The sequence below is a fragment of the Leptodactylus fuscus genome, chromosome 5 (genome assembly GCF_031893055.1).
Source record: "Leptodactylus fuscus isolate aLepFus1 chromosome 5, aLepFus1.hap2, whole genome shotgun sequence".
Taxonomy (NCBI): Eukaryota; Metazoa; Chordata; class Amphibia; order Anura; family Leptodactylidae; genus Leptodactylus; species Leptodactylus fuscus.
Window position 1 is genome coordinate 154,450,327 of NC_134269.1, and position 12,748 is coordinate 154,463,074.

The 12,748-nt window shown below is 42.4% G+C and overlaps 1 protein-coding gene across 1 annotated transcript in view; it reads right to left on the minus strand.

Moving 5' to 3' along the window:
• ACSS3 (acyl-CoA synthetase short chain family member 3) overlaps nucleotides 1-8,856 on the minus strand; it is a 52,124-nt gene extending 43,268 nt beyond the window's left edge. Inside the window, exon 1 of the mRNA XM_075274527.1 lies at nucleotides 8,323-8,856. Within this exon, the coding sequence (XP_075130628.1) occupies nucleotides 8,323-8,681 (359 nt within the window). The 5' untranslated portion in view covers nucleotides 8,682-8,856. The remainder of the gene's footprint in view (nucleotides 1-8,322) is intronic.
• Nucleotides 8,857-12,748: the final 3,892 nt, after the last annotated feature.

Consider the following 12,748-nt stretch of genomic DNA (forward strand, 5'->3'; position numbering starts at 1 on the left):
GTAGATGGTTATGAAGGCTTGCAATATAATATTAGACTTTATTACGTGTCACAGAGCTGTAAAAGCTGTTATTCAGATGGTGGTAGAGACAGGGAACAGTTATAGGGGCAGGGAACCTTTGGCCCATTTTCTTCAGAACAAAACATGTTACAACACCTGAAATATTTATTTTGCATGTACAAGTAAGAAAGACATACAGTATGTACTTGGTTCATATCAGCATCCTGCGTATACTACCTTTCACCTACAGGGATTAGAGATCTGCACTGTATGCATACATAAGTAATAGCCACTACATCCCGAGAACCTTATGTCAGGGTGCCCGGCATTATAGAAATTTGGAGTCTCCAGCAGACACAGTGGGGGTGAGTTTTAATAAGGGATGACTTTCTTACAGAACATTGGGCCCTGGGTTGTAAACCCCTATTTCCCCCATTACAAACCATCCATGAAGTACAGCGTACAGACACATATGCTATTCAGACTGCTTTGTATCAGTTTCCTGACTAGGCCCCCCTCTTCCTTTGGGCCCCTGTGTACCTGAACTGGCTGATCACAGGCAGTATGTCTACTTCTGTGTCATATTCCGGTCCATTTTGTGGCTTGTATATTGTACATGTTTTGCTGTTTCTCACACACAGCCCTAACTGTAGTCGACTGTAGTCAGGCATGAAACACACTTTCATGCAGTTGCTGCTTATGAGATCTTAACCGATTTTACCACATAGGGGAACATTTCCTATTAATAATGTACCACAATGTGTCATGCCTACATTGAACTACAGAATAGTTTATATCGTATACTCCATGTTAGTGTATGCCAACTGGATATAACCAAACCACTGAACTATGCTAGTTAGTTCACTATAATTTTTTTCCATGAAAAATGATACCCCCACCCCACCCCCCATCTACTCCACTGATAGAATTGTGTTGTTAAGTGGGCCCTGCCATGTTCTTGTGACATTGATACATTTTGTATTGAACTGCTTGAAATAATTTTGCCCTTAACATTTCAGTTCAGCAAATCTAGTTGGTTTTCTGTTCAAAAGGTCTAGATTACAGTGTTCTCTGTGACACGTTTCCGGGAATCGCTGAAGATTCTGGAAGCTCGCCAAGCCACATGGTGGCCCACTAATAACACACAAACTAGAAGGAAGGAGATTTTTTCTCTGTTTACTATCAAGGATTACATAAGTAAACTGGCCAAGTACTATAAACACCAAGTAAAAAGGATAATGTATTCCTGGCAGTTGTTGCTGAGATGAGTGTGTCCCTGGCAGTTCATGCATTAGATGAGGATGCCCCGGCAGTTCTTGTATTAGCTGAGCTTGTCCCTAGCAGTTCTTGTATTTTAGCTGAGCTTGTCCTTGGCAGTTTTTCTATTAGCTGAGCATGCCCCAAACAGTTCTTCTCTTAGGTGAACATGTCCCTAACAGTTCTATTAGGTGAGAGTACCCCTGGTAGTTCTTGCATTAGGTGAAGGTGTCCCTGGCCGTTCTTTTATTTTAACTGACCATGCTCCTGGGAGTTCTTGCATTAGTTGAGCATGTTCCTGGCTGCTTATTATTTTATTTGGGAAGGGCCCATTTATTAAGCTGGAGCCACAAAGTCAATCTTTAACACATACATGTTTATGTAAAGTACTGTACTTTGTAAGTACCGTATTCACAGAGCAGTCATTATAGCCCTGATAGTTCTTGCATTAGATAAGCATGCCCCTAGCAGTTCCTCTATTACCCGAGAGTGTCCCTGGCAGTTCTTGCATTAGATGAGCATGCCTCTAGCAGTTCTGTTGGCTTAGCAGCCCATGTAGTTTAGCTGAGCATGTCCCTAGTAGTTTCTCTATTATGCCTTGTTCACATCTGCGTTTGGTAATCCGTTTGGGAAGTCCACATGGGGAACCCCCCGAATGGACTACGAACGCATTGGCAAGTGGTATGCAGTGAAAGCACACAGACCCCATAGACTATAATGTAGTCCATGTGCTTTCCGTGCCGTGCAGTATTCGCCCGGAACATATGGACAGAAAAGCAGTTTGTGATCTACTTTCATGTCCGTATGACTCGTGCAGGCAGCACGCAGAAAGCACACAGACCCCATTATAGTCTATAGGTTCCATGTACTTTCACTGCACACTGCTTGCCAATGCATTTGGTAGTCGGTTGGGGGGTTCCCACTGCATTAGATGAGCATACCTCTGGCAGTTCTGTTGGCTTAATAGTACATTTTAGCTGAGTATGTCCCTAGTAGTTTCTCTATTAGATAAGCATGCCCCTAGCAGTTCTTCTATTAGCCGAGAGTGCCCCTGTCAGTTCTTGCATTAGATGAGCATGCCTCTGGCAGTTCTCTTGGCTTAGCAGTACTTGTATTTTAGCTGAGAATGTCCCTAGTAGTTTCTCTATTAGATAAGCATGCCCCTGACAGTTCTTCTATTAAATCAGCTGGCATGTCCCTGGCACAAGGTAGTCACAAAGTATGCAAGGCAAAAAAACTGAAAGTATGCAAGAAAGTACAGTACAATGGGGCTTTTAAAAAAACACTTCACATAAGGGGTAAAATATCAGTAGCAGATTCTAACCATTCTGCATATATTAGTATCAGCACCAAGCACTATCGCTTGTAAATGTCTAGTTCTGAAAGCTTGCAATATGTCATCATTTTTTGTTAGCCATTAAAAAGGTATCAAACTACTGAGGACTCTCAACCTTTACATATCCACTGGCTAATATGGTACAAGGATACATTTTTCTTATTGTAAATGTCTGTCAGATTTTACCTACTATTGTGTAATGTAAAGAGCTAAAATCATGGACAAATCCATACGATCTGGATTTCTTTGCAGATTTTCAAGTTATTTAAAAAATATGTTTTTCACATTGTATCAGAGTTTGAAGAATGTGAGTGTGGATAGGGTCACAACTCGTACAGTATAGTAGAGAAAGGATTTACACTGCACCATCAATGTCTTCTCTGTGCTCTGTGCTTTCTTCTTTTTGCTCTGAGCTACTTGATCAAGAGTCTGATGAAGGTCACTGTGTGACTGAAACATCACTCTGAGTTCAGTCTATATGGATATTTTCACATGTGATGAATAAAAAGCACAAATACTCAAACAAATTGTATAATCCTTTCTCTACTATACTAATTTAGGATACAAAGGACTTTTTTGGTGTTAGTGTTGGCGGGTGTGTTCAACAGAAAAACATTTTAACATAAAACGTAGCAATAAAACAGTTTTTCACATACACTTTATTGAAATTTTGTTTAGTATCAATATGGGATTTGTAGTTGAGATCTTTGAATGCGCCTTCTAGGGTGCCATCTTCAGACATGAAGGGGCGAGCGTAGTAAGCCCTGCATCTCTGAAAATGCCCTGTATGCATGAAATATTGTGCATTGTGGTTTTACTGAAAAAAACAGAATGAACCTGAAATATGCCATGATACTCACAAACATAGGCATATGAAGGAGCCTCCTGTCTGCAGTCTACTTGTCCCTGTGACTGAAAGATCATATAGTAACAGGACCAAGAGGTCTCCAGATCAAAGCAACAGGAAGACTCCATGCATAGGAGAGGCCTACAGAAGGAGCCATGTGTAAAACATACCTCCCAACCGTCCTGATTTCCTGGGACATTCACTATTTCGGTGACGTGTCCCGCAGTCCCGGTTGGAGGGAGGTATGTCCCAATTTCAACTCAGATCTGCGTCTGGAGGACGCAGATCTGAGTTGAATACATACGCGACTAAAGCAAGGAGCTGTCACAGCTCAGCTTGTTGCTTTGCCGCTGCACTCCGGCTAGTGACTGTGTAGGCGCAATGTGATGCCTACAACTGTGTTAGCGAGACTGTGGAGAGAGCAGCGGGGGAGCGAGGAAATGGCGAGTTTAAGTGGTTTTTGTGTGTAGACATTGAGGTGGAACATGAAACTGGGGGCAGATGAAGGAGAGGACGGCATGACACTGGGGGCAGAGATGTGGGGACATGAATCTGGGTACAGAGATGGGGGGACATAAATCTGGGGGCAGAGATGTGGAGACGTGAATCTGGGGGCAGAGATGGAGGGGACATGAATCTGGGGGCAGAGATGTGGAGACGTGAATCTGGGGGCAGAGATGGAGGGGACATGAATCTGGGGGCAGAGATGGAGGGACATGAATCTGGGGACAGAGATGGGGGGACATGAATCTGGGGGCAGAGATGGAGGGACATGAATCTGGGGACAGAGATGGGGGGACATGAATCTGGGGGCAGAGATGGGGGGACATGAATCTGGGGGCAGAGATGGAGGGACATGAATCTGGGGACAGAGATGGGGGGACATGAATCTGGGGGCAGAGATGGGGGGACATGAATCTGAGGGCAGAGATGGGGGGACATGAAACTGGGGGCAGATGAAGGGTGTATATGAAACTGGGGGAGAGATAGAGGAGGGACATAATTTACGGGTGACTGTAGGAGGATTATACTGTGTGGGGGCACATGAAAAATGAATGAGAATGGGTGGGGTTAACATAAAAGTGGGTGGAGCTAACGCTACGCACTCCGCACATTTTGTCCCTCTTTCAGTTCTTCAAAAGTTGGGAGGTATGGTAAAATGTGTGCATGATTTATTATATGTGGTACCATGTCTATTGTTCTCAACAGACATTGAACAGTAGCACTTCTTTTGCCATGTACTGTATGCTGGTGGTAATCCAAAAATATCTGCCCTTATTCTGCGTATATGGACACTGCACAGTATCTTGTCCGTTGTTCTGTATATATAGGCATTGCACAGTACCCCTTCCTTTGTTCTATTTATATGGACACTGCTCACTACCATTTCTCTTGGCCTCGCTTTATAGAAACTGTACAATACCACTTCTCTTGCCCTGTATATAGCGCACAGTACTACCTCTCGTGTTCTGTATAACAGGGTAATTCTTAGTCTCTATTCATACTCAGTATTTGGACTGTAGTTATTGTGGGGTCTGTACTTGTTTTGTGGGTCTGGAACTTGCAATTATATTTATTTTGGGGTCATGTTTGGGCTTTAGATTAGTTTTTGTGGTTTGATTTAGGTCTTTATTGATTCTGGGGTCTGATTTCAGTTTTTCGCCATATCTATTTTGAATATAAAAGGGATCCTAAACCCTGAAAACTAAGAAAATAATAAATGATGCATTACATATTTCATGTTTAGCTATGTCTGCAGGATTAACTGCTGAAATCTTGTAGACATTCAGTGTGCAGGAACTGCATCCGATATTTGTGCATTGCCACTGCCAACTACAGAATGGCTAGAAGCATGGGCATGACATCACAGGAAGCTTAGCTCCCATTCATTACAATGCTATGATGGAGTGCCATTGAGTGTAATATTACAGCACAGACCGGTAGGTTACCCAGCTTTCTTGGGAACCCGAAAAGGCAAATATGGAAAGCTCTGATATGATTTTGGTGCAAAGGCGTATAGTACTGGGGCAATAGTGAAGTTTGATATAAAAATACTTATCCATTGGTTGTTATTCAGCTTTCCAAAGCTCTGGAAAAATTAATATGTATAATATCTCAGTGAAGTAGGAAAGAGGGGAATCTTCAAAACACAACTAAAAATATATCCCATTCAGCAGTTTGGGAAAATATGGTGATGCTAGGTTCACACCTGTGTTCAGGGTCTCCGTTCTGTGGTTTCCGTCTTCTGCATGCCAGAAGACGGAAAGTACAGACCGGGTCCGGCCGTGAGTGGCGGTGAGCGTTTTATGCTTAAACGGGTTTTATTAAAGATTTTTCAATAAAATACAAAACGGACAACAAAAATGAAGTCGAGCAACAATGAAGAAGCATATAAATCCGCGGGCTGGGAGGCCAAAAAGACCCCCCTCCGCACAAACCAGATATAGCCCAACAAGAAAAGAAAAAAGGGAAAAGGAATAGACAAGAAACAAACAAACAAACACAAGACGAAGACTAAAAGAACCTCAACGAAAGCAAAAGAAGGAAAGAAGAAAAGGAAAAGAAAACAGACGGCCATGTCACACTCATGCGAAGGCAGTAGAGAAGGCAGACGATTCCTGGAACATAACCCAGGGACGCCAACGAAGTTCAAACTTGGAATAGTCAGGGGAATCTTCCGCCACCAAGGTCTCCATCCGCTGAATAAGAAGGAACTCCTGAAGGAACTCAATCAAGGAGGGAGGGGTAGGGCTGCGCCAGTGTCTTGGGATGACGGTCCTGGCGGCGGTGAGCGTTTTATGCTCTCCGCCGCGAAACCGGTTTTTTAAATCCGGATACAGAGTACTGCATGTCCGACTGTGTCCGGATTATAAAACCCGGTTTCGCGGCGGAGAGCATAAAACGCTCACTGCCGCTCACGGCCGGACAGCTTTCTCACCCATTCAAATGAATGGGTGAGAAAGACTCCTGCAGGTTTCCGTCTCCTGCCTCTGTTTTATGCAGGAAACGGAAATCTGCAGTACGGAGAGGAGAACGCAGATGTGAATGAGCCCTGAGCTGTACTGGGTTGCATTGTTGTTACTGTGAGTTAGTGAGATACAGACCACTGGTGTCACTGTGTGTATACTACTGCTAGAACCATTACTGCTGGCACCAGCGGTACTACAGTTGGCAACATTACAGTTGGTACTAGTGGTAGTATTAGTATTATATATTTAATACTGTCGTTTACTTGGGGGATTCCTTCCAACAAAATAGCCACACCCACTGTATAGACAAAGATTGTGCAACCTAAATCCTTTCCTCTCCTCCTAGACTTCCTGGCTTAGGTGCACGAGGATTAGGGGGCATTCACACAAGAGTATTTTGTTGCAGATTCGGACACAGAAAAAAAGCCTCCTATTGACTTCAATAGGTTCCGTTTTCTGCGTGGAACCCATTGAAGGCAATGGGAGGCTTTATTTCCGTGTGGATGCTGACGCGAATTCTGCAACAGAATCAGCGCACAAAAATTCCGTGTGAATGCCCCCTTAGAGGGGAGAAAAAAAACCCATGGTTGCTGCTGTAGAGAAGAGTATATTGCTTTTATAATGTATTTGTCTTGTTCTGTAGCTATGATATGAATCATATAGGGAATTTTTTTTATCCTTTTCTTCTGAATTTAGTGGTTATTTAAGGGTCTGAATTTATTTTATTGTTTGGTCAGCGGTCTGTACTTTTTAAAGGAATCTGGCTTGGAATCTCTATTTAAAATGAAGTTTGGAGTCTTCATGGACTTTAAGTCTGTTATGGGTCTAACCTGACACTATTTTGGGGTCTCCATTTATTTGAGGTATAGAGTTAGTGCTCATTCTGTTGTCTATAAGAATTTCGATGACTGTGCTAATTCTGAGGTCTGTATTTATTCTGGTGAGTGAACTCTGAATACGGTATACATTTATTTTTGGGGTGTGATACAACAGTAATAAGGATAGCTGTGTTTGAAGGTCATGACCTAGTGTGTGTAAATGGACAGTATATGTTAAAAGTTTATTTGGGAGCACAGTTCACTTAATCTTCACCACAATGGCTTGTCCTGGCCCTGACGCAGATAATCAACTCCCTCTGTTTAATGACCAGATGCTGTTTTGGCATAAACTGAGATATAAATGGTTAAATGGATCAGATCAATCTTTGATCCTAGCCATTGTAGCAGGATGCCAAGTGTAGTATATAGCTTACAGTACATCTGCTGCTAATAGGGCACACAGAGAAAACCCAGTGCTGTACATGTATGGCGCTATGTGTGATGTATATAGCGTGAGCAAGGTAAATATATGGCATGATACAAGAATGAGTTAACACAGTGGAGTACATTTTATTAATGTCAGTTCTGGTTTGATGGCATAAAAAGAAATAACAGTCATGCAGAATTACAATTTTATCAATCCCCTGACACTTTTTTCTCTAACCAAAATGACACATTCACACCATTGATTATTAAAATGAGAGTCGATAATGGTTCAGTTTAATAAGTGCATGTACCCCCATTTCTAGCTTATGAGAAACTTACTGAGCTGATCTGCAAGTTCCAGAAAGTTCTAAATATAGGAATTCAGTGTAAATTTACCTTATTACCTCTGATTTTATGACACTGGACCTGGGAGTTCCGATCCGGTTCCAGCCCCAGGTCACGTGATCAGAACATGCTCCATTCATCCTCCAGGTCACTCTGCCTCCTCGACAGTTTTCACAGGTAGTTTCAATCACATGAACCCGGGTCGGATCAGAACCAGTCTGAAAACCCTAGGTCCAGCTTGAGGGAAGTACGGTGGATGCATACATCTATAAGTCATTACATAGGAAATAAAGAAAATGTACTTGAATGTAAAATCATACTTACCATTCTGTGAAGGGAGATTTGGAGTTGTCCATAATTTTAGTCCATGGCTTAAACCATGTGATGTTTTCGGCTGCCCTCCCCCATACTCTTTCAGGGTCTTGCACAGAAGCCTTGAACACCTGCTCATAGTTTTGGAGACAGGCAGAGGAGTAGGATCTGAGATGTTTGTATTTTGTGCCAGAGCAGGCTGGTGGTGTTCTAATCCTTCCACAAACTTGGGAGGAATTCCTCTGACAATAGATTTGTCCCTTAAATCCTGTCCTTTTTCCAGTAAACCAGCACGATATACTAAGAGGGTTGCCTTTCAGTCCGCCAGGTTTAGGAACATGTTTTGAGACGCATTTTATACCAAGGTACATTTTCTAAAGTTGCAGTTGACTTTTCTGGCAGTAGATGTGTGTATTAAGCGAGAGGGCAGGACTGTTGGAAAACCAGCACTGGATGTTCACTCTCTGCAGACAGGTTGTGCACTGAAGTCTACACACCAGGAAAAGGCGTCTTGGAATCCTGCACAGGTTTTCCTGACCAGCAAGATTCCTGGGAACTAAAAGTTGCACAACGTTATATTTGGTTACTGGGAAAGAAAATAATAGCTGAACTAGTTGTTCATTTACTGATTGCATAATATACTGGATTTATATGCATGTATATAATAAAACCTCTGCCGTGTCTACTCTTTTATTATAGTTAGAGCTGCAAAACAATCAGGTCATAACCCATAGTGTTTATATCTGCAGATATAGTTTTAGGATTACATGCACAAGTTTTAATATAATTGTTCATGTATATATATGAGCTCATAATGTACATAGAGCTCATAATGTACATTTTCCCCTATCAGTATGTCTTTTGGAATATGGGATGGAAATCCATGCAAACATGGGGGGAACATACAAACTCCTTGCAGATGGTTTTATGCCCTTGGTGGGATTTGAACACCAGGGCTCCAGTGCTGCAAGGCTGTAGTGCTAACCACTGAGCCACTGTGTGGCCCCTCATTTATATTTTTTGTGTGATGTTATCTTTAGGGTATGTTCACTGGAAGGTTTTCGAAGAGAGTTTTTTTATTCAGAATTTTCTGATGGTCTTCAGCTTCAAAAACAGGCCTGAGGAATTTTTTTCAGAAAGCTGAACATGCTAAAAAAGAAGCATCTCCAAATGCTCTCCAGAAGCATGTGAACATCTCCCAAGAAGCAGTACAACCATCTTGTATACCCACATTACATTAATAGTGCACACGCACTTTGCACTCAATTACTCAGTTATATTATAATCTATGTTGTACAGGGCTGTAATATGGCTTATGCACTGTGCAGTCTATATGCAATTTTATATGGGGACATATAATGGGGAGATTTACTAAGCTAAATATGCCAGAATTCTAGCTCAATTAAACAAAAAGTTGATCAGGCCCTATTCACATCTGCCTTTGGGTTTCCAGTTGGGGAGTCTCCTTGGGGAACAGAAACCTATACGCATAAAAAAGTGGTTACCTAAGGAAAGCAGCACTTATGTCTCTGCATGTTTTGTGCGGAAATCGAGAGGAAACCACATGGACCCCATTATAGTCTATGGGGTCTGCAGGTTTCCATAAGTAACTACTTTTTTATGTATAGGTTTCCGTTTGGGAGTCCCCAAGCGGACTCCCTGAACAGAAACCTGAATTCAGATGTGAATAGGGCCTAATTCATTAAAATGTGTATACTGCTCTGCTGGCATGGAAAAGACCCAAACTGTTGTGCACTTAAGCAAAAATAAGGTTAAATCATGCTCACGACTTTTCAGAAAAGTGTGTGGCGTAGGGAGGGATTGTGACCTTAACAGCATGGCACAGTTATATTCGTTTACCAAGATACTGGCATAAATGATACAAGATATGAATACTACTCCAATTCCTAGCTCAGAAGCATTCTCCCCTAGAAGCAAATGTTAGTAGACAGAGCCACCATATGGCGACTCACGTACTATTTGTGTTCATGTAAAGGGCACACTCAGAAATAATGGCAAACAAGGGGCAACACAGTAGCGCAGTGGTTAGCACTGCAACCTTGCAGTGATGGACCCTGGGTTTGACTCCCACCAGGAATAACATCTGCAAGGAGTTTTTATGTTCTCCCCGTGTTTGCATGAATTTCCAGAGACATACTGATAGGAAAAAAAAATGTACATTATGATCCCTATATGGGGCTCACAATCTACATAAAATAACAATAATAATGGGAAACACTCTTACTATCACTAGCCCCAACTCCAATTACTATAAATTGGACACATAATACAGTGCATCAAAACCTATGGTATGGAAAATACAGTAAAATGTTTGAAAATTCTAAGAAAAGAAACCTGTATTGTTCATGAACAACAAATATATTTACAGCACTAACTTTCCTAACACTTGCTAAAAATATCTGGTTCTGAAGACTAAAAATACTCTGGTTCTGAATGGGTAGAAGAGAAACAAGTACCGTATTTTTCGGACTATAAGACGCACTTTTTTCCCCCCAAATTTCGGAGGAAAATGAGGGTGCGTCTTATAGTCCGAATGTGGGGGGAGGAGTGGATTTACAGCATGGCCGCGCTACTGCCACCGCTGGTTTTCTTCAGCGGCAGGAGTGTGACAATACTGCAGGCCCCGGCAGCTAAAACACTCCCCGGCATCCGCCGGTCTATTACAGCAGATGCTGGGGACTGTCTTAGCTAGCGGCCCCATACCTTTAGTGATGCAGGCCAGCTCCTGCACGGCGAGGCCGCAGGAGCCGACCTGTTCCGATGACAGCCGGGAGCCTAATGAAGGCTCCGAGGCCTGTCATAGATATATATTACTATCGCGGCTGGTCTATGACACTCCGCAATAGTAATGTATACAATCTCCCATAGACGGCAATACACTTGTATTGCCGTCTATGGGACTTGCAATCAAATGATTGCAGGTTCAAGCCCCCTATGCGGGGGATAATAAAATAGTAAAAAAAAAAAAAAAAAAAAATATAATAAAAAATAAAATAAATAAAAGTTCACCTCCTTTCCCTAGAATACATATAAAATTATAACATTACTGTGAAACATATACATTAGGTATCCCTGTGTCTGAAAATGCCCGGTCTACTAATATTTTTATGTACAGTGAACGTCAAAATCAAAAGTGCTAAACCGCCAGATTTTTCTCTCTGTTTTGCCTCTGAATTAAATAAAAGGTGATCTAAGCAATAAACATTTCCCAAAATGGTATAACTAAAAAGTACACCTGGCCCCACAAAAAAAACGCCCTATACATCCCCGTACAGCTGCAGGGTCACCTGTCAATGTGGCCTTGCAGCTGTTCCAAAACTACAACTCCCATACATTAAATATTTTACCATTTTTAGCCTGAAAATTTTTTTTCCCTATTTTTCTCCTCTAAAACCTGTCTTATAGTCCAGTGCGTCTTATAGTCCGAAAAATACGGTATATAAATAATATAATACACATAAAAACATCCTTATGTAGAAACATCTGCAAGATCTCCTGAAGCTGTAAAAAACTTTATAGGCTGCTCTTCATGGTATTGTCAAGTACATAGTCTCAAGTAATAATAAATTGGAGCTGCCCTCACCTTGTATACAAGAGAGCAGCTAATTCTGACCCAGGTCAATAGAACGATGCATGTACCCTGCTAGGTACTGCTGTAAGGTCCAGCTAGCAGCCAACCAGCCCAGGTATTCAGTAATACAGCAGCCTCTGAACTCCAATGTCACGGGTCTTATCAGTGAAATGGTGCACACTAAAAGGCTGGATGTCCCAACCAGTCACGTGCCTGCAGATTGGTCCTGTCGGTGGCATTTAAAGGTGGATAATGTTTCAAGTTGCAGTGACTGAGGGAAGGCTGAAGATAAATGAACATATAACCCAAGGCTATTGTAACTGGCTAGTGTAATAGTGTGGGGCAACACTGCAGCTTTGCAGTACTGGTGCCTAAGGTTTGAAGCCGACCAAAGGCAACATCTGCAAGGAGTTTGTATGTTCTCCCCATGCCTGCTTGGGTTTCCTCCAACACTCAAAAAGACATTCTGATAGGGAATGAGACCGTGATCCACAATGCGGAATATGTTGGCACTATACAAGTGAGGCCTCATTCACATCTGCTTCGGTAATCTGTTCGGGGAGTCAGCATGAGGACCCACCTGAATGGACTACCGAATGCATTGGCAAGCAGTGTACAGTGAAAGCACATGGACGCCATAGACTATAATGGGATCCGTGTGCTCTCCGCATGGTGTCCGCATGAGTCATGTGGACAGGAAAGTAGATTGTGAACTACTTTTCTGTCTGCATGTTCTGTGCGGAAACCGTGCAGAAACCACACAGACCGAATTATAGTCTATGGGGTCCGTGTGCTTTCACTGTACACCGCTTGCCAATGTGTTCGGTAGTCCATTCAGGGGGGTCC